The 26,664-nt window shown below is 39.6% G+C and overlaps 2 protein-coding genes across 2 annotated transcripts in view; one reads left to right on the top strand and one right to left on the bottom strand.

The window, feature by feature from the left end:
• The window catches only part of ABCB5 (ATP binding cassette subfamily B member 5), a 92,874-nt gene extending 71,600 nt beyond the window's left edge, over window positions 1-21,274 (top strand). Inside the window, exons 22-27 of the mRNA XM_019726706.3 lie at window positions 801-941; window positions 9,122-9,278; window positions 11,006-11,203; window positions 13,020-13,226; window positions 18,696-18,842; window positions 20,571-21,274. Of these exons, the coding sequence (XP_019582265.3) occupies window positions 801-941; window positions 9,122-9,278; window positions 11,006-11,203; window positions 13,020-13,226; window positions 18,696-18,842; window positions 20,571-20,768 (1,048 nt within the window). The 3' untranslated portion in view covers window positions 20,769-21,274. The remainder of the gene's footprint in view (window positions 1-800; window positions 942-9,121; window positions 9,279-11,005; window positions 11,204-13,019; window positions 13,227-18,695; window positions 18,843-20,570) is intronic.
• SP8 (Sp8 transcription factor) overlaps window positions 1-26,664 on the bottom strand; it is a 48,987-nt gene that overhangs the window by 2,119 nt on the left and 20,204 nt on the right. The window lies entirely within an intron of this gene.

Below are 26,664 nucleotides of genomic sequence, written 5' to 3'. Positions count from 1 at the left end.
GCAGTTCTCCTGGGTGACTCCAGTGGTTTCCCTGCCAATTCATTTGCTCTGAAATCGTTCCTAATAATAGCATATCATGATTTCTCACATCACTTCACCAAGAGAAAACTAGAAGAGGAATCTAGAGCAAGCACTGCTAGAATGTATGTTTCAGGTCCTCCCACATTTCCATATAATATTACTAAGTGTACACATTTTTCTTATTTTCCTGAAACAAGATTGAGAAATGACATAGTCAAAAAAGAAAATAAGAATTGCTAAAATAGTTCACATTTTAAAAGGACTATATACACAGTAAATGTGATCACCCCTTTTAATTTTAAACTAGTCCTCCTTATCACATTTACTTAGTGATACTCTTTGTATTACTGTATCAGAGAGATAGCTTTGTACTCCTTTACACTCATGCTTGTGGTTTGTACTGACCTTTACATTTCTGCTATGTATTCTCTTAGTTCAAGATTAGGATAGAAAATATTTCTAAATACTTCTAAACCAAATCCCTTTAACTCTTTCACTAGCTGTCCTTTCACAGACCTTGTCCATTTATTTGAAAGTACATAGAAGTAACTTTGTTACACTGAACTATAGAGTGTATAGCTGTAGAGAAAATCATTATATTTTCTGTTTTTTCTATAATAATTCTCAGTAGTTAAATAAACCACTTTCTCTTTAATTGTTAGAAAACTGTACCTCCCCTAAATAACACGTCTAGTCTTCTATATTCATTACTCTACATTTATTAAAATGTTCTTGCTATACTTCATGCCCCATTATTTAGTAAACTGTGTGCATTACAGAAATACCTTGAAGAAAGCACAGATCATTGGAAGCTGTTATGCATTCAGCCATGCCTTTGTATATTTTGCCTATGCAGTGGGGTTTCGATTTGGAATCTATTTAGTTCAAGCTGGACGAATGACCCCAGAGGGCATGTTCATGTAAGTTGTACAAATACATAAATTCTGTAAATGGGTCAGGTAATTAAATTAAGCAGAAAGATGTCTAGTTTATAAGCATTATCATTTAAATAATGTATGTGGGAAAGGCATACTGTGGAAATTTTGTTATTTAATATCTGTGAGTTCAATCTAACTGGTAAAATACTGATACTGATATAATACAGGTAATCTAAGTTAAACCCCTATGTGAATTGCTCTCTGTTTTAGTTTATTAGAATGTGGGAATATAAGAATAGAATATATTCTATTCTAGAATATACCTTCCTGTCAGCCATTCCTTCTGGAATTTGTGAGGCTTCATGGAACTCCCAAGGTGGAGATGGCTTGATCAAGTATGACTAAATCAGTGAGGTTGAGTTCTTTGCTAAGCAGATATTCCAAAGAAACACATAAGTTAGTATTTCCCTGCTGAAAAGTCGTATTTGGAGTTGATCATGGTATCCCAAAGAGGCTGACTCTTCCCCAGGCATTTGTTGGAGCTTTTATTTTGGGATTCCATTTACATAGTTACGAATTTGGGGCCTCTGCCTTCCTTTGCAACCTCATCCACTGCTGTCTTTTTTGTGAACTGCCCTACACAGCAGCTCCACATCTGCCATTTCTGTCCCCAGAACTTCCATCTCAGTGTCTTTGCACTTGTTTTTCCCTCTGCCTGGAATGATGGTTCCCCACGTCTCTGCTGAGCTGCGTCTTCCTCACCATCCAGTCTTCTGCTCCTAAGTCCACTGCTCAGAAGTTTTGCTGATGGTCCAGAGTAGTCCTCCCCCGTCATCACTCTCCATCCTATTACCATGCATCACTTTGTATAGAGCACCTACCACTGTATTAAATTATCCTTTCTGTGTCTGTGTTTATCAAGTGCGTAGACTTTAAGCTCAGGGGGGGCAGAGCTTAACTTATTCTGGTCACTAATGTTTCCCTAGAGGCAAAAACAAAAGCTTGGCACATAGTAGGCCAAGCTTAGTAGGACAATCCATCAGGCAGTCCGGTCATTCCTGGAAATGTGCTTCTAGAGTCAACTTCTCCACATTACTCCTGTTTTTCAGATTCTTCTATTTTTCTTCCCTTCTACATCCACATGTCTAACATCAGGAGCTTTGGTAGAAGGACTAGGTAGGTCTAAGTCATAGACAACCATTTATATAAAAATAGTATGTCTATAATTGGGAGTCTACTTCTACATACCGAGATTTATTTAGCTTAATACTAAGCAAGCAATTTCCTTGGTTAAAAAAATTATACAACCTCAAAACCATGCTGATTACTATCATGCCTGCAAGTGACAGCAGGCAGGCTGTTTCTTCAAAAGGGCCTTTAAAGACTGCCAACCATTCTGTTTCATATGATAATCACTATAACAACAACGCTTGATTAAACTCTTACTCGGTATTAACAATTTGTCCTGCATTATCTGATTAAACCTCTCAACTACCCTGTGAAATGTTATGATTCCCATTTTGCAGATCGGAAAAATTAAGACTCGAGGAAGTTACCTAACTTGCCCAAAGTCACTTAATCAGCAAGTGGCAGAGCACCGATTCAAGTTCATGATTCAATTTGCGAGAGGCTTTGCTTAGTAGATATTTTTTATTATTATTGTCATTATGATTACTATTATTACTAATTCTGACAAGACAAACTTTCATAGAATCTGTAAAATAATTTATATATATATATTTATATATATATATAAATTATTTTACAGATTCTATGAAAGGGATTTTTGTATTGGGACCTTTTGATTCTCTTATGTTTTTGGGTCATTGAATAACATTAAGCAAGTTGTTTGTTCCATTTATGTTAAGATATATATGTATATATATCTTGCTTAGTTGTTTGTTCCATTTATGTTAAGATATATATGTATATATATCTTGCTTAGTTTTTCAAACATTTGAATGAGAAGCAGCTAGGCTGCTTCTTAACATAAATGGAACAAACAACTTGCTTAATGTTATTCAATGACCCAAAAACATAAGAGAATCAAAAGGTCCCAATACAAAAATCCCTTTTCCTACTGACCTACCCCACTTCCTGAATTTATTTTCATTAATTCATTAACAAAGGTCATTTCTGGAGACATAAGCATTTTCGCTATCAGAACATATGGAGGATATCAACATAAGAGCCATGATTAATGAACAGTAACCCATTGGTATTTCCCAGTGTCCTGAGGGAAGGAAGAAACAGGGAGCCCCTGAGGTAGGGCCACTGGTATCACATTTTATTTGAGTTTCACTCAACCTGACTACAGACATAGTAAGGATACCCTTATTTTTATGGTATGGACAAAGGAGAGAGTCTCTGCGAAATATGGGTACAGGGCATGCAAAATGTGAATAGATGAGATTTGTCTTCAACACCAAAGTCTCTAGCCTTCTTAGAGACCCAGTGTGGCCCCCAACCACCATTGAATATGTCACAAGTGACATATTGAGACACACGAAATTATACCTGTCCTAGAAGACTCTGCTTTCTAGAATCTAGGGTGACAGCTTTCTATCTAATCAACTAACTGAATGGAAGAGGTTTACAAAGAAAACCCTTCTACTAGAACCCTCCTTAGGTAAAAAGAAATTTGTGTCATTCTCTAAATCAGTGGCTTCCTAACTTACCAATCCAGGAGCTGGTTTAAGATGCAGATTCCTGGAGGTCACCCCACAAATCTAACCTAGAGATTTTGTATAGGGCCAGGAATCTACATTTTGCCAAACATCCCAGATTATTCTCAGGCACAGAATCTGAGGTTCACATTTTAAGAAATCTGAGCACAGAAACTGAATCCCAGGCTGTTCTTTATAGCTGCTTAAAACCTGAGGGTTTCATTTTGGCCACTACCAGAAACCTCCTATTATTATATAAAAATTGGGGAGGTCATATTTTAGTTTATTGTTTAAAATAAAGATGTTTTATTCACCCTATAAAATGTGAATGTATTTTCCTACTTTGTAGCTACAGGGATGGGTAAGCTGTCTCTCTTTCAGAAATGACAGTGTGCCTTAGAAAAGGAGATGCACAAAGGGAGTTGTCACAGCAGAATCCCTTCATGTGCTCATACTGTTAGTTTATCAGCATAACTATTACTATTATCAGCCTTAGCGTTTTCCTCTAAAAAAGGCAACACACATTTCTTATGGTAGGAGCTGTCTCCATCCATCTCTATTATTGTAGAAGTTTCTCTGAAATGAACTTTTTTTTAAAAGGTGATGACATTTTTACTCTGCTCCCTTGCAGCCAATGCATAGACATTTAGAAAATCTCTCGTTTAGGGTCTCATACACATATACCGGGGGTGCCAAAAAAATGTGTACTCATGACTTGTATTCATCTTTTGTTACCGGTCTATATTGAGTATTACAATTTTAATACAGTTTTTTCCTTTCTTAAAATGTGTATATTTATTGGCACCCTCTGTATATAGTAAGATTCTCCCCCTCTGCCTCTGTTAGCCCTGGCAACACTTTTGATTCACTTCACTATAAATGTGAAGACTTTGAGAAGTACAGAATTATTTTCTCCTATTTGAGTTTTAGTGACTTTACGGTTAGTTTCTAGCTGACTTGCTTTTTGCAATATACTCTAGAAACCAATAGTGCCCGGCCAAGGTTTCTGTAACTCCCCATACCTCCACTCCAGAACTTTCTTCTCTCTCTGTTTCTTTCTTCTTTGCTACATGTATTACCAGGAAGCTAAGGAGAGCACATGGCTAAGAAAGAATCAAGTCATGACAGCCTTCAGTACAGTAATAGCAACAGCTGCAGCTTTGAAAACTTCCTGAGAAGCAGAGCCAGGCAGCTTGTGTTGTGGTCTCCTCCTCCAAAAATCCAAGTGCAGCTCTTGCCGGGAACTCATATAGGACTTTGAATATTCAGTGTGACTGCTGGCCAAAGAGTCATATAGGCGGGTTTTCAATGAATAGTAATAGTTGGTTGAGAGCTTGAAATAATAAGGAGTAAGAAGAAGCAAGCATGACCTCCACCACTATCTTTGGTCTGGTAGGCTGGACAGCCATGGAAGAACTGCACGTGTCACCATTATAATTACGAAAGCAACCTTAGTTAGCCAAAACAAGGCAAACAAGAAAGTCTTCTTTTAGTGCTCACTGCAGTGGCAGCCACCCAGCTTCCCCCCCAGATGTTATCCAGAAGAGAGGAGGACAAGATAAGGAGACTAAATAGAGGGATCAATGACTGAAGGGATCTAACGGAGACAAATCAAGGGAGATTTGATATCTAGGGCCCTCTGGAGATTCTAATATAGGAAACAAGTGGTAACAAACTCCAACATGCAGAGAGAAAGAGAAAGAGAGCGGGTGGGGGTGGGGGTGAGAGAGGGAGTTCAGGCCACCTTTCCACTGGAAAGAGCACCGTGTAAGGAAAAACACAGTGAACAAGGAGATTCAAGTTGCAGTCCTACAGTTTCACCGCTACGTGATCCTAGAGAAATTGCTTAATTGATCTGGGCTAGTCTCACTTGTTAAGAAGTGATATGAGTTCCTGTCTTCCTTATCTCGTAAGTGGTTGAATGATTTCATGTATATGAAAACATTCAAAGTACCAAATAAATGTAAGTTGTATACATTCCATCTTCATCTGTTGAGGAGGGGATTTAGGATGAGAAGAAAAGGATCTTTGGGTTATTATATGGACGTTTGAAGAAATGAGTATGTATGTGGGAATAATTGTAATGGCTACCTCTGTGAGGAAAGATACTGTACGTTCTAGTCAAAACAAAAAGAAACTTACTGAGTGGGGACTTCAAAAGTTGTGATTTGACCTGCTGTGCTAGTAATCTATATTCTATACCTATAAAAGAGCTTATTTCCAACAGAAAGTATGCCATTAACTTTCAGTTCTATGAGGAATAATAATAACTTAAATATTTGTTGAGCACTATACTAAGCACTTTATAATATTAATGTATTTAATTCTCACAACAGCCCTATAAGATATAAATAGTCTCATTATATTCCATTTGCCAATAAGAAAACAAGCACAGAGAACATGCCTAAGGTCACACAGCTAGTAAATAAATGGTGGAGTTTAGATGTGGTCCTAGTGGTCTGGCGTCAGAGCCCAGGCTCTGAACCCCTCCCCAGTGTACTTCCTCTTAGAGTAAGTCACCAAAGATGTACAAACTGGCTATGGGAGCAGGGTTAAGGGGAGACAACTAACTCTGAACCAGTCACTATGCAGGGTATTCCTATTTGGCAATTGTGTTCAAATAAGGATCATTCATTTCTATGCTTTTTTGCATTGTTCCTAGCCAAAGGATGTCTTCTAAAATTCCAATTTTGTTTCAGCAGCAATGATGAGCAAAGGGATTTCGCCATGGCTTGGACGTCCTTGAAAAATCAGTGTAGTGAGAATGCAGTGACAGTGGCCCCATGAACCCATGGAGAACCCATAAAACTAGGCCCAGCATCTGAAAACCCTTCCCAGACCTTTACCGGTGCTCAATATTCTCCTGCCTCAGCCTCTACCAGCCCAAAGATTTTTGCTATAAATTCAGTATAGCAGTATAAATTCAGTATAAAGCCATATAAGGATAAACTATAGGTACAATTTCTTGTTCCATGTGCAATCTAAGCTTAAGAAAATTACAGAAGTTGAATTTTAGAGGTTTTACTTCATATTTTACATATTTATGCTTCAAGAGTTAGTAGTTCAACATGAAAATCATTTCTGAACTGTGCGATGTTACTTGTAATTTTATTTACAGGCATGAAAGGGATATATAAGTAATTATTACAGATTAATACTTTAACAAATGTGTTATTTATGACTTTAAAACACTTGTCGTTACAGCAAATTATTCCTTTTTATATATCCCAGATAGGTGAAATTCCCAAGACAAACAATGGCCTGGGAGGTTGGCCTGAACATTTCTATGGAGTAGGCTCTCAGTTAAAATGCCTCCAGGAGTTTGGACCAGATTGGAAGGATCTGGTTTAACTCTGTCATGGAGTTACAGCACTCATGGTTGTGCAATAAATACTTTTTGAGTGGAAGTGCATTACAATTGGGCCAGACTAGGTTAGGACAGATTCTGTAGCATTCTAGCCATGGCCTATCTTTATACAGAACCCACCTGGAGCAAAAATAGAAAGGCGGTTAATGTCCCAGACTCAATCCCCAGATAGTTCCGTAACCACAGAGTTAGGTTCCTCATTGTAATCCTTATCTATATCCACTCCCACCCCACTTATCTTCCCCTAACACATAACCCAATAAAGAGAGCATGGGGCTTTTAACTGGTACTCTCCCTCCTCTGAAACTTTTCTTCTTGCTCTATTGTGCATCCATTGAGTCACTTACCTCTCAAAAACAGACCCAAGTTCTAAATGGATGGCTTTTCTCCCCCTGTGAGGTCAATTTCCATTTTAAGAGGGACCTAACAAAGACATTGGCCTCTGTACTTTTATACCTAACACCTTAACTGACTTCTAATGGTGGAAATTTTAGAACAGGTAGATGATAATTTGGCATATCTCACATCAGAGAAGGAAGGTATTTTCTCAATTGTTTTGAGAATCCTCTATCCCTGTGGGACTAGAATCCGGATCTCCTGACTCATCATCCAATTGTCTTCCCATCATCTCACCTGCTGACTCCTGTATTAGACTGAGGCTCAAGTCTAATTCAGTTTGATTTTTTTCCTTGCATTAAAAAAATAAGTAAATAAATAAAAATAAACCTCTGATGTGTTACATAAATTCGATAACCACTTCTGAGATTTATAGCTGGGTAGTAAGAACTTTCAATGGCATTTTGAGCTTTAAACAGCTCTGTAAATATTAGTACCATGTTTCCCCGAAAATAAGACCTAGTCAGACAATCAGCTTTAATGCGTCTTTTGGAGCAAAAATTAATATAAGACTCGGTCTTATATTGTATAAGACCTGGTATTATATTATATTATGTTATACCTGGTCTTATATTATAGTAAAATAAGACTGGGTCTTAGATTAATTTTTGCTCCAAAAGATGCATTAGAGCTGATTGTCTGACTAGGTCTTACTTTTGGGAAAACATGGTACTAAAAAATCACAGAACTAGTGGTTACAGTACTTTTAGCATCCAGCATCCCAGTAAACTGGTTGTTTTAATATTTCATACTATGTTTGATCTTTGTAAAGACAAGAGTCAGGATCTGAGGTCTAGATGACTGAAGACATTGCATCAGTATGCCCATTTGGTAGGTGCTGCCATCTCCAGAGAAGCAATGTGCAGACCACGTACATTTACCTTGCTGTGATCCAGCACAGCAAACAAGCCATGGGTTCTGTGATGTCCTTTTACTGATTAATGTTTCAATAGCACAGTGAAACTTGTCCAGTCTTAGCTGAATTATACCTTTAGCTCTGCTACTGAAATGCATTATTTTTCATTCCAGTAAAATGTTTTCATGTCAAAAATGCAAAAGAAAATGAGAATAATATTTAACCATGGCCATATGATAGGCCACATTTCTGTGGGTATTCTGTATGCTTCCAAATATCAATTGCATACTTACCATTTTATAATTAACATGTTTTGAAACTGAGATCATAATCTATAGCAAACCTAAAAGATCAAATCTCTTTCTTCTAGTCTTGCTAAGGTGCATTTTTAGTCAGGTTTTGTTTTGAGGACCTTAATGAAAAGTACAATCTCCATGCTTTGCTCTCTTTAAATCATGGAGCACTTTAATAAGATGATCAATCATTTGGCATCAATTATCTGTCCTAACTACATTACAGTATATGCAAAACAGGAAAAAAAAATCATCCATATGTTCTGAGATCCATTCAGATCTCACTACAGGAAACTCATTCTTCCTACTGTCAGTTGAACTCTTTCTCAAATTTCCAAGCAAGTGAGCCTTAAATCAAGGTGGCTAAGGAATTTCATATTCACTGGTTAGGGCCTTTGACTTGTGTCTCTAGGTGGGAGATAAATTTTTAAGGTTACCCAAGGCTTCAAAGTTTATTTTGCTGTACGGAGCAACGGATGATCATTGTGTGGTAGAAAATTATAAAAGAGACATCATTGTTGGGGCTTCAGCATTAGTGGTATTGTCCAGATCAAGATTATATTCCTGTGCCTATTTTTTCCTTTACTTTTAGAGCTCCATGGTTTGAAATGGTCCTAAGATTCAAATGCTTTATCTTTTGATAGAGTTTTTACTGCAATTGCATACGGAGCTATGGCCATTGGAGAAACACTTGCTTTGGCACCTGAATATTCAAGAGCCAAATCTGGGGCTGCACATCTGTTTGCTTTGTTGGAAAAGAAGCCAACTATAGACAGCAATAGTCAAGAAGGGAAAAAACTAGTAAGCATAACGATGTTCTTAAATGTCTACTTACTGTTAATTGTCCATTTGCATGCTCTCTAAATAGGCACTTAAGGCATTATTTGATAACTTTGCAAAGAAATAGTGCTATAAAGACTCTAAAAAGTTTATGTAAAATAATTGTTATGGCTACAAATGAAAAAACGGGTGTCTTGTCTTAATCAAATTTTCACCTCTACTACTAAAACATACATATTTTATATTAAACTATATGCTTCTAGTTTATTTATTTGCCTGATGCCATGAGAACGTTCTTCAACAGAGAATTGATTTACATACTTAATTTTATTAAGACAGCAAAAGTTTTAGTCTTAGATGAAGATGTGCATTAGGGTTTGTTTGTTTCTGTGATAATGTATACAAAGTAAATAACACTCGCAGCTTCAGACACCGTATTTCATGCTTGATATATCTGCAAACAGAAGAGGGGGGGAGGGAACTATATTTATTAAATTCACACACACACGCACATACTTAGCCACAAACTGTGAAAGACTGTGAATATTAAAAGAGAAATAGTAGGGATATTGTATAATTTCAAAACAAGCCTCTCAATAGTAGTCTTACACATTAAATATATATTCAATTTTAAGACCTTCCTAGACAGTTTAAAATTAAGAATAGCCACTAGGTATATATGCTTAAAAGAAATTTTTAATTTAAAATTATTTCCCTCTAGAATTTTAACAGTATATTTATATGTATGACAGCTTAAAATAGTACATTATCACTGGAGCCACATAATTATTAAAAGGAATGCTAGTTTTTAGTGATAGAAATAAAAAGATCTGGAAATTCTCCAAATAGAGTGCTCAAAAATACATCAGTCAAAATAACATTTCATACTTGTCTTTTGTAAAGTAAAGGATGAAGGAAACATTTTTAATCTTACATTTCAGATGTATAATAATACTGCTACTCATTTCTTTGTAAACATTACAATACAGGGATTGAGTGTCTCATTGATAATGTCTTCATAGAACTATGTACATGGCATAGAATATAGAAATGTTTCTTATAAAGACTGAAACTGTAAAACATGGTCCAACTTATAAAAATAACACTTATACGGGCATCCAGATGGCTCAGTTGGATAGAGCACAAGCTCTTACCAACAAGGTTGCCGGTTCAATTCCCGCATGGAATGGTGGGCTGCACCCCCTACAACTAAAGACTGAAAATGGTGACTGGATTTGGAGCTGAGCTGAGCCCTCCACAACTATATCGAAGGACAATGACTTGAGTTGGAGCTTATAGGTCCTGGAGAAACACATTGTTCCCCAATAAAAAGTTACAAAAAATAAATAAAATAAAATAACATTTATACATATAGTTTATGAGGACTCCAGCTATTCTGAATTAAGCAATTAAAGTCTGTAAAGCACAAACTAAAATTTTTTTAAAAGATGTACTCATTCAGAGCAGCTGGTCAAACAGCTAATCTGCCAGTGGGACTGTGTCTGGGTAGTGAAGCTGAAGGAAACCAGTGTTTTTAAGCAACTTTGTGAGGTCCAGTAGTGAAGACAGCTAGAAGTACGGTATAAAATCTACACAAAATTGACAGAAACCTATGTGCAGTCAGCAGCTCTACAGACAGGAAGCAAGGCAATGTTTAAAATTAAAATGGTTGTTCACAATTTTCAGAAAGGGCTCAGCCAATGGAAAGTGTTGCAACCTTTCTAAATGCTGCCAATTTTCTTTCACAGGACACATATGAAGGGAATATAGAGTTTCGAGAAGTCTCTTTCTACTATCCATGTCGCCCAGATGTTTTTATCCTTCGTGGCTTATCCCTCAGTATTGAGAAAGGGAAGACAGTCGCATTTATTGGGAGCAGTGGCTGTGGGAAGAGCACATCTGTCCAACTTCTGCTGAGATTTTATGACCCCGTGAAAGGACAACTAGTAAGACTGCCTTTAAATACAGTGTATCTGGGGGTTAGTGGTGCTGTTCTTAAACATTCTCTTGGGGTTAAGCATCCTCTTCGGTTTGGGTAGGGCAGACAGCACCGTAGTTAAAAGTAAAACAAAACCCAAAAAACTCCATCCCTTAAAACTAAGAGGACAAGCAAACCATAAAGCAGTGATGGATAGGACTTTGAAGCCAAGTACAAACATCCAAAGATTCTTTAGTCATTCTGGAGGTAGAAATTCAGATCTTATAATCCATGAAATTCTTTTACAATACAGGTGGTGGAGGACTGGTCTGATATCCAGATCTGGGCTCTTTCTTTATTCTGTTCTGCTTTAAGACAGAGAGAACAGTTTCCTCCGCCTCCCTCAAGCTTTCTGCTGTTCCCATTGGCCATCTTCACCTGCCCCTCCCCAATTCTTAAAACCTGCCGCACGATTGGGGCTTATGTGAGTCAGCTCCATTAAGTCCTGCATTCAGATCTCCAAACCATGCAGCCTCTCCCTCCTTTGAACTCCAAGTTCTGTTGGTCTCACCTGGCACTTTCCTTACTCTATCTTCAGGTTTTCAGGTTCCCCTCTCCACCCCAACCACCACATCACACACATACATACATACACAAACACAGCTTCCTATTCTTCCTCCTCCTCCCCACAAAAAAACAACAACAAACCTATAAGCCCCTAAAAGTCAAAGACTGTCATGTTAGTCCTTATTCCCCTGCAATTTACAGTCTTCTCCCCATCACAGATTCTCAGTGACTATTTGCAAAACGTAATGGTCAAAAATGTCTCCCTTATTACCAATGACAAGAGAGTCAACAATAGATAACAAAATTAGGTGACACTCATCTGTTTGCACACAGCATCGGACACTCCTCCTCTAAACCCTCCAGTGGTTTCCACCGCAGTTAAAATAAGCCGTCATCAAGGTCCTTCATGATCTGGCACCTGCCTCTCTCCAAACCCCTCTCCTGTCACCACCCCCACTCGTGGAGTACTGTGTGTCAGGCTCAGTGGCTTCCTCAGGTTCTTTAAACACGCTTTTGGGCCTTTGTTCTTGCTTAGAATGTTCTTACTCTAAACTCTTTGCTGGCTCCTTCTCATCATTCATGTCTCAGTCTAAATGCTACTTCCCTAGGTAGGGCTTCTTACAGACACTACAGAAAATAATGCACCTGCCCACCCCCTTCCCACAGCCACTCTCTATCCCACTCCCCTGTCCTCCAGACACTTTCTCTGTCTGAGTTTATTGAGTTCTTAGTAGTGTGTTTACTGCCTGCTTCGCTGCACTAGAACATAAGCTGCAGGAGGGCGAGAGCTTTGTCTTGTTCACCATTATTTCCCCAGTGCCTGAAGAGCCCCCTCACATAGTTGGTTGGCTGTTGCTATATGTCCATGTAGATAAACATGGCTATGTGCAACCTGACATGTTTCTACATGTAGACTACTATGTCAGTCTCTCTCTGGGCTTTAGTGAAGCAGGGTCCTGTTACCGGGAGGTTGGTCCTTTTCATTTGACTTCAGTGCAGAGCAGCTGGCTTCACTGTAGCCTCCCGGTAGGTCTCTAGAATACATGGCCATATCTAGAAACATCGAGTAAGTTTAGGAGTGGGCATTTTAGTCAGGGACACGCTGTCCGCGTCTATAGAACATATGATTTATGAGCCTTCCTTGGGTAACATTACACAACTAAATAGCTTGAATGCCTAACCTTCTTGTTATGATTTGTATATGATGGAATACAGTGAACTGAAACTTGATACAGTGTTGGATCTTCACATACCATTCTGCATTCTGCTTTTGGCAGCTGTTTGATGGTGTGGATGCAAAGGAGTTGAACGTACGATGGCTCCGTTCCCAAATAGCGATCGTTTCTCAAGAGCCTGTGCTCTTCAACTGTAGCATTGCTGAGAACATCGCCTATGGTGATATCAGCCGTGTTGTGCCGTTAGAAGAGATAAAAGAAGTAGCAAATGCAGCAAATATCCATTCTTTTATTGAAGGTCTCCCTGAGGTAAGAAAATATATGAAATCTTGAACTAGAAAGCTGCCAAGTAAAGCCCAAGTAGTTTCCTGGGCATGGTGGCTGTTTTACGTGCTTCTTGATTATACAGTTTGTTTATTGCCAGCATCTAATGTACAGTTAGATGTGAAAAAAAGCAAAGTTTGAGATTTTTGTGTGACTATTTTTTCCACCACCAAACTGTATGAATATTCACTGAATTAATCTTCATATTTTGATTCTTCACCTTCTATCCATTTATACTCTATTCATGTCTACACCACCATCATCCCCCCCTCCCACCTCTGGACCACTCCAGTAGCCTCTTAATCTGTCTTCCTGCTTCTAATCTTGCCCCTTTATAATTCTTCTTCCTCACAGCAACTAGAGGGATGCTTTAAAAACACAAATTAGATCCTATCCCTCCTCAGACTTCCCACTGGCATCCTGTTGCACTTAGAATAAGGTCCAGACTCCTCGTGTGGCCGGCCAGGCTTTCTGTGATCTGGCCCCACTGGCCTCCCTACACCTTCTTCACCACGAGCTCACCCTGCTGCAGCCACGCTGGCCTCTCTCCTGTCTCAGGAACATGCCAGGTTCTTCCCTACCTCAGGACATTGCCACCTGATGTTTCTGCAGCCAGGACCTCCTTCCTCTGGCTCCTTGCAGAACCGGCTGCTTAACTTTTAAGCTCTTTCCTTTGTCACCTTTGCAGAAGCCCTCCTGGCCACCTTATTTAAAGAGTCCCCACCGCTCCTGTCACATATGACATAGTCTTCAGGGTACTTATCACAATCTAAAATTACCCGGAGTGCTTACTGACTTGTTTAGTGTCTCTCCCCACTAAAGTGTTAGGTCCCTACCTGTCATTTCTGTCTTCTCTCTGTATTGGCTGGAAGAGCTGATGTTAAAATCTTGGAAAAGTCAAGTCTTGGCTAACCATAGGGAAGACTTTAGCATAGCAAACATTGATACAAATCCAGAAGAAGGACACAGAAATGGGTAATTGCAATTTAAAGTGTTTGTAATATCTGAGTGTTTATACCTACATACAAACTCACACCAAAAAAATAAAAATATAGATACCTATTTCTAATTAGAAACCCATTTTTATAACATAATTTTCTATCTCACTTTAAAAAGGAAATGTCAAAGTTTAATAACAGTTACTTCAAACAACTAATCCAGTGCCCTGTTTCCTGGTGGAGGATAAAGTCACCATACTCTCAAACTGTTACACTACTGCATCTTCCCTCACCATCTCCTGTCCACACCAAACAGTACCTATAACTAGAAACAGGCCTTTAAGACAACTTCCCTTCCTCCACTAAGGTTCTGCAGTACTAACTGTAATAGAAGGATTGCCACATTTTTTATAACTATTGTGGCCCTTTGTCTTTCGATGGCAATTCCCTTTTTTAACTAAGGCACTCACTGCATTGTTGGTTCCTGGTCAGATGGTTCTCTACACAACCCTGACAGTGTTTTTTCTTCAGTTTATGTAGGATGAAACACGATATATTTTATCTTTACCCCATTTTTCTTTTATTCTTAAATTGTTTAGCTTTCATTCTTTTCATTGTACTGTTTCTCAGATTTACCCAAAACTACACACTGCAGAAACTTAGTGTGCCAACTTTTTACAATAAACTTCAGAACCAAGAGGGTGTCATTTCCTAAAAGAACGACTAGCTTCCAATTCAGGATGACAAAGTAGGAAAACCTCACCTCCTGCCTCAGACACACTGAGTCTACAGCTACATGTGGAGCAATTCCCTCTTTAAAAGGCCTAAGGCTGGCTGAGTGATGACTAAGCATTGGGCACATGAGAAGAAAGCCACCTCAAAGTGGGTAGGACAGGCTGGGACACAATCTTTCCTAAACCCCATCCCCAGTGCAGCAGCCCACAACCTAGAGAAAACTCAAAACCCACAGCTTCTCCCCAAGGAGTGAAGGGCTCAAACTCCACTTCAGGCACCTCAGTATCTGCCCCTGAGAGATGAGCCCCCAAAACATCTAACTTTGAAAACCAACAGAACTCATGTCCAGAGATGCACAAGACTGTAGCCGTCTGTCAGAAAGCTCTGAAGTTCCTGCTGCTCAGGCCCAGCTCGGAGGAAGCCAACCCCCAGTTCTGGTTTCCAAAAGCTCTTAAACTCCATGCCCCCCCACACATGCCCCTCCTCACACAAATTTTGTATGTTTGGTGTAAATTTGTTTAGTGGCCAAAATGATGTGAGGTTATATGTAGTCTTCATTAATCCTACTTAGGATGAATAATCAAATATTTCTGCACAAATATTCATGTATTTGATTACCAATTGCTTTCCCAGCCCCTTCATGTAATATATAGTACATACAATTTATGTAATATATATGTAATATATTGTACATACAATTTATAGTATAATAGTATTTTTTTTTAAGTAAAAATAATGGAATTCTTAAACAGAGATAGCTCTAAGAGTTTCCAATAAGGGGTTGCGGACCTGTCTGGCAGTCAGACTGAGAGGGTGAATACCAAGGAATCCATCTGGTGTGGGCGAAGGCTTATGCATTGTGGGGACAGAGCCAGGAGTACAGTTTCCAGGCTCTTGCCATCACGTGGAAAGGTGCTGGCTCGGGTTGTAAATGGCCATCAGCTGTGATTGGATGGCCACCAGCTGTGGCTAGTTGGCCATCAGCTGTAACCAGTGAGCCATTGGCCACTAATATAACTGCCGTGGCTATGCTGGCAGACAATGGGGGCTAGCAAGAAGATGGTGGCTGAGCTAGCAAGTGCAGATTGCAGTTAGCAAGTGGGGTTGGTTGGTTGTCAGAGAAGTGGACGGCAGGTTGCGGATAGTGTGGCTCCTGCTTCCTGTGTCTCCAGCCCAGCCGCCAGCGAGAATACAGTGGTGTGACTCCCCTATCTATGGCTCCGTGGGTGTTCCTTTTTGGCCTCACCATGTCCTGCTTTCTTATGTGGGAGTGGGAGCAGAGCCCCCGCATGAGTCCCTGCATGACATGCATCTGTGGTGACCACCATGGGGACGGCCTGCAGGCATTTGGAAATACCAGGCTGGGACTTGGGAGAGGAGTTGAAGCAACCCCAGCTCTGAGAAGGAGACCAGGTGTAGCTGTCACTTACTCCCTACAATATCACACAGTGGCTGCTCTCACACAAGCCACATCTTGGCTCCTTGAGTAGGACTTCAGCCACTGGAACAGCCCTGCAACTCCTCCCCAGGGCCCATGGGATTTTCCAGAACACAGCTGGTTTAGGATTAGACTCTCTGATGTTCCCTTCAGGATACAACTAGCTTTCAGCCCCAGGTTCATATTGCGAAACCATTGCCCCTTGAGAGGCTCCTAAAACAGGTGATTTCAATGTACTCATCATCCCAGTGTTTGCCAGAAAATTGATTTAGATTTTCAGTTTAAACAGGAAAGAATGGAATTCTGTGGTTCTTTATTAAAAAACGAAAACCTTCAGTTTAAGTATCTGCAAATGTTTTTAAGTTGCTATTGAGACAATGTATTGAGGAGACAGAGCCAGGAGACCAGTTTCCGGGCTCTCGGCCTCACGTGGAAAGGCGTTGGCTCGGGTAGTGGATGGCCATCAGCTGTGACTAGTTAGCCATTAGCTACTAATATAACTGTCGTGGCTGGGCTAGCAGGCACAGATTGCGGCTGGCAAGTGCGGTTAGCAGGCGGATTGCAGCTAGCAAGGGGGTTGGTTGGTTGGCAGAGAAGCAGACGGCAGATTGCGGATCACGTAGCTCCTGCTTCCTGTGTCTCCAACCCAGCCGCCAGCGAGATTATAGTGGTATGACTCCCCTATCTATGGCTCCGTGGGTGTTCCTTTTTGGCCTCGCCATATCCTGCGTTCTTGTGCAGGGAGTGGGACCAGAGACCCCGCATTACAGTATATATCCACATTTATAAGCTGTTCTGCTCAATGACAGGAAAAAACATCTGAATTTGATTTTCATCCAATTCATTCTTGAGACTTACATCCCTACAATCTAGAGTAAGTCAAGAAATGCAAAGGGATTTCCTCTTCAGCTGCATGAAGAAGCCATGTACAACTGAAGCTAGACTGGCAGAAAGAGCTGCAAGCCCATGTCATTCCCGTCCAGTCCTCTGTTTTGGGTTTATGATTGGATTCTATAATTTTGATGGGAACTTTGCAGTGTGTGTGGAAATGAATGACATGGTTTTATTTGATTATCCTGCCCTATGATTCTGAATTTAATAAAGTACATTTTAGGGGCCCAGCCTCCTGGCAGTCACAGAGGAGATAGCTGAAGTCTGTTTTCTTTGTGGAGCATTCACTTCAGAAAAGACACTTTTACTGGGCTTTAGTAATTCAGACATCCATTGTTTTATATAAAGCAAGCAACTATGTATTTTAAATTGAAAAATGAACTTTGAATGAAGTAGACACATTTGTCATAAGGTTATGTCTCAGGCTTTCTCAGTACCTGCTCTGCCTGAATGGCACCTTCTGAAGACAGATGTACAGGGAAAGGCAATTCATCCAGCCTTCTCCATGGTACTAATACAAAATGAACAGCATATAATCATGTGCTGCATCTCCTCTGCGATGCTGCCACAGGATCCACCTTTAGAAGATTGTACACTTGGGCTTGCTTTCCAGTGGAACTAATCCATCCATACATTCTTGTCTGGGTACCAATGGCAGGTGTTTGTTAGGTAAATGGCAAGGCTACTAGACAGCGGTGTGGAACCTTGGAGGGAAGTAGAATCAGTGGGACAGTCTAGAAAGCAAGCAGGAGCCTGCTTGTACCAACTGAACTGACTAATCGTGGTTGAGCAAACTAGGAAGGCTACAGGATATGAGACATCTCCTTTATCCTTCCATGGACGGAAACACTGGAGAAGGGGTCATTAGTAAGTAGGAGGGCTGTGGAAACCTTATGAAGTACTAAATGTCACTGTTATTGCCTGAAAAGATGAACAGACTATCTCAAGATGATAGCCTAACTTGTTGCCAGGAAGATACCTACACCACTGAGAACAGTATCCTGGCATCTGGAGAGAGGTGCCCATAGAAATGTAACAAGAACCCAAGTGAAGGAACCCCATGATTTCCTTGTGTTTAGACTGAGTCATCTTGACCTGAAAACAGAAAGGAATGTAACTTAGTGGAAAAAGATTTGTGTTTACTTAGAACTCTTTTGGGTTTTTTGGCCAATACTTTTTTTTTATGCTTTAATTCAAACAATTCCTTTGTAGGAAGGTAATGGCAAAAGTCTGCTGTGTGTGATCAGATTAGATATGTAAATTAGATTGTAATGTTTACTGCTTGTTTAGCATTTATTTGCAACAAAGCACAAGAATAGATATCAGCACTCCTTAGGACACAAATTTTCCAGAGTAGCAAAATTTGAAATATTTAGATGGTTCTCACCCACACTTGCCATGCTAATTTAAATAACGAAGCCTTGCTTTCTTAATTACATGTTCCTGTAATAGAAATACAACACACAAGTTGGACTGAAAGGAACACAACTTTCTGGCGGCCAAAAACAAAGACTCGCTATTGCAAGAGCTCTTCTCCGAAAACCAAAAATTTTATTGTTGGATGAGGCCACTTCAGCCCTTGATAATGAGAGTGAAAAGGTAACATCCTCTTCTTTTATCTCAGAATGTAATACCGAATACCAGAGTGGAGTACCATGGATGAAAGAGCAGTTACTTTACAGAAAGAAAGGTCTGGAGAGAGTTGTAGTCATAGGGTCACCAGTTCTAATTAAGGTTTTGGCCTTTTAAAAAGAATAGAGGCTGGTGGAGAGGTGGGAGATAGTTGGGCCACAGAACTTCTCATGTTCTAGAAGGTTTTCCTCTGTTGAATTTGTCTCATTATCAAAAAGGGGCCCAGTACTTGAAATGTTTTTCCACTCAAGGAAAAAGCCCAGGAAAAATAACTTTCCTATTTTATCATTATTGCAATGATGGCAAACAAATTAATAAGGCAATCTACATGTGTAACAGAGTGATCTACGCTGCAGTGTCAGACCCTACTAATTACTCCACCTTCTACAGACTATTGGCTCAATTTGAGAAGGAAACAAGGAAGCAGACATGTGACAGTAGACCTACACTGCAAACTCTTTCAGATGTTTAACTTTGCTATGTCCTTGTCCCCTAGTAGTTTCTTACATCAAGTAGGCACTTATTTGTTAAATGAACATTGGTTAAATAAATGATAATCATTAATATTTATCAAGTGTTCATTATATGCTATTATCTCAATCCTCACAACAACTTGATGAATTAGATTATCTTATTATTGTGCTCATTTTACAGATTAGCACACCAAGGCTTAGAAAAATTAAGTAATTCCCTAAATTCTTTTTTTTTTTAATTTTATTTTATTAAATTTATTGGGGTGACAATTGTTAGTAAAATTACATAGATTTCAGGTGTACAATTCTGTATTACATCATCTATAAATCCCATTGTGTGTTCATCACCCAGAGTCAGTTCTCCTTCCATCACCATATATTCGATCCCCCTTACCCTCATCTCCCACCCCCCACCCCCCGACCCCCCTTACCCTCTGGCAACCACCAAACCATTGTCTGTGTCTATGAGTTTCTAATTCCCTAAATTCTAATAGCTGGTATCTGACCTAAGAGCTCATGTGATTAACCCTCAGTTGATCGCTGTTTGTAGATGGTTATCATTCTTGATTTCCAAGGAGAGAACGTGTTATGAAAGAAAAATATATATATATTATTTTTTTTTTGAATCAAACAGCTGGACTATAATCTTGGATTCATCAGTTACAGGTAGTATGACCTTGGTCAAGGGACCTGGACTTTTCAAATTTCAGTTTACTCATTTGAAAAATGTAAATACCCTCACCTTATGGGGTTATTGCAAATATTTAAATAAGATAGCCGTCATTGGAACATTTTATATATTCCACAAATACTGGTTTTCACCCTCTAGTCTCATTTCCTTGATACAGCATTATAACCTCATTGTAGCTGAGATGCTGTTTCAGTCAGGAAAATTTTACGGCTAAATTCTACAAAAAATTTTAAGAAGTACTATGACAGTCAATTAGATAATTCTACTTGGGTGTGGAATACTACTTTCTGGCTTTGAGTTTGGAACCACTTACTTAGATACAAATAACCATTTTATTTTTATTCATTGTCACAAAACTTTTCCATAATTAATTTTTCTAGATTTCTATTGAGTAGGGTGAATGTATCACAACGTAGGACAACTTCCTTGGGAATGAGCAAATAAAGACTGTTATTAGATAACAGACTTGTTTTAGGCAAGTTTGTTAGCAGCTAACCTGAACTAGTGACCGCAGGTCCTTCTCTCTTCCAGGTGGTTCAACATGCCCTTAACAAGGCCAGTAAGGGGAGGACGTGCCTGGTGGTCGCTCACAGACTCTCCACAGTACAGAACGCAGATTTGATAGTGGTTCTGCACAATGGAAAAATAAAGGAATGGGGAACTCATCAAGAGCTCCTGAGAAATGGAAACATATATTTTAAATTAGTAAATGCACAGTCAGTGCAGTGACGCTGTTAGAACATATTTTGATCTTTGCGTAATGCAAAGAAAAAGTACTTATTATTTGCCACTCTCTTTTATTGCATGATCAATATCTAGAATCATTCTATTCAAGTACAGACATGTTCTGTTTACACACCATCTTCCCTTCAGATTTTTAAAAGGAAACAAAAATTTTCTAAAACTCATGTAAGATAATGCCTCTATCCCTCACTTTATAAAAAATATTCTAGCACATTTGCTTGTAAAGCAGATTTCTGCAAAGTGAATCTATTTTGCCATCAACTTCTACTATATAACTGGGAATATGTTCCCAGAGGGAAAAATTATCCAGGTAACTAAACTGAAAGATTTTAGCAAAGAGAGAGTAAGACGTAGTTGGACATTGCAGGAAGAATTATTTTAATTCAGAACTTCCAGCATTTTGTAGCATACTTTAGAGTACTTTGACCTAATCCTTTTCTCCAAACCTTAGGAGTTTCTCTCATAATATCTTCCTCAATGTTTCTCTCTCAAGGAATTCCCCAAATTACAGTATACCCTGTTTCCCAAAAATAAGACCTAGCCAAACCATCAGCTCTAATGTGTCTTTTGGAGCAAAAATTAATATAAGACCCGGTATAACATGATATGACGTGATATGATGATATGATATGATATGATATGATACCTGGTCTTATAGTAAAATAAGACCGGGTCTTATATTAATTTTTGCTCCAAAAAAATGCATTAGAGCTGATGGTCTGGCTAGGCCTTATTTTGGGGGAAACACGGTATCCCTTTGTTAGGGGGATAGGGAGGATTACAGTGTAAAATTTCTGAAGAATTAGGTAGTTGTTTTTCTCTTCACTGGGAAGTGAAATGCCTCACATGATCCATTCTAAAAATTCCATTATTCTGAGCTTTGGTTTTGTCAGGTTAAATCATAGGCCTTCCAGTGTATGAACACTTACTTACTTAAAATAAGAGCTACTTTTATTATAGGTGAAAAATTAAAAATGCCTTTATGATTATTCAATCAAGTAATTTGTTTAAATTTTATATGTACCTTATTTTATATAATATATGTATGATTTAAAAGTTCTGTTAAATAACAATGTTGGTAAGCTGACTCATGTTTTCCACTTACCTAAATATGTAATTTTATCTAACGATTTTTATTTCTAGTCTTCATTGTATTTTCTTCATTTACAGTGACATTTACAGCCTGCCTATCTAAAGTGCACTCCGCCAGTAATCTAAAATCTTGCAAAAAAAAAATTAAAACCCCTGTGTATTACGCGACTTTTTTTTTTAATGCAAAACCAAAGTAGGATTGGGAGTTTGGGAACCAAATGTATTGTTTAGAAGCATTGGCACTGGAACCCTTGTGGCCACTTTGTTATGCATGGATAGAGAGCTCTTGGTTTCTCTTCCTAGAGCAGGGTGGGCAGAAGAAGGGCAGAGTGGTATGGGTATGCTTCATGCCTCTGAGCAGAACCTGAGGCTCCAATTCTGTAGTCTAGTCCCTTCTAGACCAGCAAATGCCTGCTGCTATGCTTGCTTTCCCCTTGAACCTATCAACAGCAATCCCACGGTCACATCTCCAGATGTCAGTAAACCACGCTCTAATTAATAGCACTACCTAATTTGTATTAGCATTATATTTCAAAAGATTTTAAAGGATGCTGTGGGGACAGAGCCTCAGAGAGCAGTTTCCAGGCTCTCGGCCTCACATGGAAACGTGCTGGCTCGGGTAGTAGATGGCCATCAGCTGTGGCTAGTTGGCCATCAGCTGTAACCATTGAGCTGTTGGCCACTAGTATAACTGCCGCGGCTGTGCTGGGGAGTCGAGTAGAGGAGAGTCCAGTCGGTCGGTTGGCAGAAAAGCAAACAGCAGGTTGCACGTCGTGTGAATCCAGCCTCCAGTGAGACTATAGTGGTATGACTCCCCTACCTATGGCTCCGTGGGTGTTCCTTTTTGGCCTAGCCATATCCTGCGTTCTTATGTGGGGAGTGGGACCAGAGACCCTGCATGACAAATGGTGCAGTGAGCAGGGTCCCCTGCACAATGCTCAACAGGTGGCATTCTCTTAAATGAAGCCGCTGCCTTCACTAGAATAAGCAAATGTGCTGAGCATTGGGGTCCCAAACAGTTTACAAGGATCTGGGGGGAAGCGGGGGGAATCAGCTGATGAAGGCGGAAAGTATACTAAGTAGGGGCCAGTTGCTTTATCAGCTATGGAATTACTTATTTTGAGGAGCTCAGGGTTTGAGACAAACCTGTAATAATTTTTTTTCAAAATAAACAATCACACGCACCTTACCAATTCTATAAATCTGAATTTTTAATCCTTATGCTTTTTCTTAAAGCAGGATATTCTATAACTGAAAAAGAAGCTAAATTTGGAATTGAGATTTTTACCTTTAAAAAAACAAAAGGAAAAGGTACTGGAGCAAATTTAAATCTAGGTTTTAAGTTTTAAACCATGCATTAAAGCTCGTATAAATCAATTATTAAATAGCAATACGTTAGCTTTATAGCTCACAACGTGGTATTTACTTAAGGGCTTTAAGCAATAAAGGCCAGATTATTCAGGCACCAAATCAGTGAATTTAAAATATGTTGTCTTCTTAAAGTACTTCGGATATGGTAGATGTTCAATAAATACTAGGAGATTCGGTCCAAAAGGACAATTATCATAGCAGGTGTGCATTATTGATACTAAACGGAGGCACACACATTTACTGAAAAAGTGACCTGCTAAGCTGCAAATTGTTTTGGCTTCAACAATCACATATAGGTTTCCCCCCCTATCTGAGAGCAGAGCGTTCCTATAAAACTTTTCTTAAGCCAACGTGGCATGAAATGAAGCAGCAATTACCATTAATTTATATGGAAAAATTGGGGGGCATTCTCAGACCCAGAAATAACCTACCAAATCATACCAAAGAGGCTTAATTACATTTGGTTTTGCACTAAGCATAACTCCCTTACAAGCTCTCTTAGGCTCTTCTAGTACCTTAGGACACATCTTGCTCACGGATACAAAAAATAAATAGAGACCAAGCACCGATGCTCACAGACACAGCTGAAAGCCCTGGCAGCCTGAGGCTGAGATGTGAGTGTAGCTCCCAGAAAGGAGTTTGGGGGAGCCCCTCTGCTCAGGGTGCAAGCCTCCTCTGTGATGACTCACTGCAACACGAAGCTGAACACTATTTTCACTTTAAAACCTGTAAAATCGAGAATTTTTGTAAAATCGAGAATCTTCTTCGGATTTCTTTTGGTTAGTGAAAACAGGTAGTTATGTAGGTGTGGGGGCAGAGCCCCAGAAAGCAGTTTCCAGGCTCTCGGCCTCACATAGACAGGTGCTGGCTCAGGTAGTAAATGGCCATCAACTGTGATTACATGGCCATCAGCTGTGGCTAGTTGGCCATTTACTGTAACCAGTGAGCCATTGGCCACTAATATAACTGCTGTGGCTACGCGGGAGAGAGAGGAGAGAAAGAATGGGGGCTAGCAAGAAGATGGCGGCTGGGCTGGCAAGTGTGGATGGCGGTTTGCGGACAGTGTGGATCCAGCCTCCAGTGAGAGTATAGTGCCGCCAGAGAGAATATAGTGGTATGACTCCCCTACCTATGGCTCCGTGGGTGTTCCTTTTTGGCCTCACCATATCCTGCGTTCTTGTATGGGGAGCGGGAGCAGAGACCCCGCAGGCCTCCCTGCATGACAGTAGGTCTTTCCTAAAAGTGAAGTGGTCCAACATGAACTTTTAGAAAGTGGGATACGTGTCTTATCATCCCCTTGTCGTGGGTATGATCAGTCATTGTTGACCCATTGGATAGTATACTTCTAGGCTAGCTGAGGTCCATGAAAACTTCTTTCCATTCACATGGTAATTTTAATTAACCTCATTTTAATTTTAGTCTTCTATAATAGTTCAAGTTGGTTTTATTTAACTTTGAAATAATTTGGTACTTGAGCCTACTTTGCCGAATTTCATATATTGCCTAATTTCCCACAAGACTTTTATCTATAATATGACACATTCCCTAGTCTTGAGTACTTCCTGGTCTCAGGAAGACACTGATTTCTGCCAGTCATGAGTCATAACCTAATACTTACCCAGACTCACCTCAGTTCAAACTTGTCCATGCATCCTTGCCCTCTGCTTCTCCCTTACCTTTGGGTTTGTATATATAGTACAATAGAGACAGCATGGGGTAGGGGAAGGCAGGGAGACTGAGGGGACCTGTAAATACCTGGCCTAGAAAATCCTAAATACAACGAAAACAGCTAACCAGAAAGATGAGGATCTATCAGAGAGTCATCCTCTACATGTTAGCATGTTACAGTAGCCCTCAGCCATCACCACGTCTTATCCTTTGCAACACCCATCCTTCCTAGTTGGGAGAGCTGTTCAGTGAGTCTTAAAATAATTGAGACATCAATGAGGGCACCAGTGCAATAGAAATAATTTAGCAAGGATAAGTTATGGCACAGATGTAAAAAGACAAAAAAAGAAAGAAGAAAAAAAAAAACACCATTTCACACCTGTTTTATAACTAACCCAGCCAATCTACTTTACATCTTGCCACTCCTTAAAACAAGCTGTGGTGTGTTTTCAGGTTAAGTCAACTTAGGGCAGAGCTAATCACCTGGTTTTCAGCCTGCTTCAGTGTGTCACTTTCATAGTATGCATTGAGTGCTTTGCAAACGTATTAGCTGTCTTGTATGCATAGGATATGAACAAGAGCTTTGCGTAGGACCCATGGTATGAAAATGTTTCCCATCAGTGTTCACCTATATATTCATTGTTTTAGTTTGAGCTCTTATTCCAAGTGGGTTTGTGAAGTGGAATCATAGATTGAGTGATCTCCTAAGTTCACTCCTAAGAATTAGTCAAGGGAGGAAACTGGGAAAATTGAAGTAGAATGAGATAGAGGGATTGGGAGACACAGTAGCTTTCAAGCTTTTATTTCTCTACCATTAGTAATAATCACCAGAAGTTAAAAAGTTCATTTAAAAGCCATGATTTTTTTAATGTATGAATCACCAAACATGTCTGCCTAGTACCTGAAGTAACACAACTCCCTTCTTTTTTAGCCGTACCACACTGAATAAGCAGGTATTACTTTTCTATTGCTGCTTTAACAGATTACTAGACGTGGTAGATTGAAACAACACAGATTTAATATCTTACAGTTCTGGGGGCCTGTGGGCCCTGGGAACAAATCTCTTCCTTGTTCTTTTCCAACTTCTAGAAGCTGCCCTTGTTCCTTGACCTGCATCCCTCTGATCTCTGCTGCTTTCGTCACATCTCCATCTCTCTCTGGCCATTACTCAGCCTACTATAAAGCCTATCCATTGAAACTCTTATTCCATGGAGAAGATAAGACAATTTTTCACATATTTGCACTGAGTAAAAGCTCAAAGAGAACCCTGTAAACATCCAGTCCAACATCATCATTACAAAAACTCACATTTCTTGCCCCCCGGCCCTGTACTTTTCTATTGCAGCATGCTACCTGTCTTCATCGCTAGGCTGGGATCTGGAATATGATGTCTTTCTTTCCACTTGCGCTATTGGATGCTGCTGTTACTGCTGTTTCCTTTTCATCCTGACACGAGATTTATTAAGCAGGAGTTTATACTAAGTTCCAATGTTTCTTTTAAAAAAAAAAAAAAAAGATTTTATTGGGGAAGGGGAACAGGACTTTATTGGGGAACAGAGTGTACTTCCAGGACTTTTTTTTTCCAAGTCAAGTTGTTGTCCTTTCAATCTTAGTTGTGGAGGGTGCCGTTCAGCTTCAAGTTGTTGTCCTTTCAGTCTTAGTTGTGGAGGGCGCAGCTCAGCTCCAGGTCCAATTGCCCTTGCTAGTTGCAGGGGGCGCAGCCCACCACCCCTTGTGGGAGTCAAACCTG

The sequence above is a fragment of the Rhinolophus sinicus genome, chromosome 4, assembly GCF_057876585.1.
Source record: "Rhinolophus sinicus isolate RSI-liver-muscle chromosome 4, RSI-T2T, whole genome shotgun sequence".
Classification (NCBI taxonomy): Eukaryota; Metazoa; Chordata; class Mammalia; order Chiroptera; family Rhinolophidae; genus Rhinolophus; species Rhinolophus sinicus.
The sequence above is the reverse complement of the archived record's forward strand: the minus strand, read 5'-3'. Positions and strand labels throughout refer to the sequence as shown.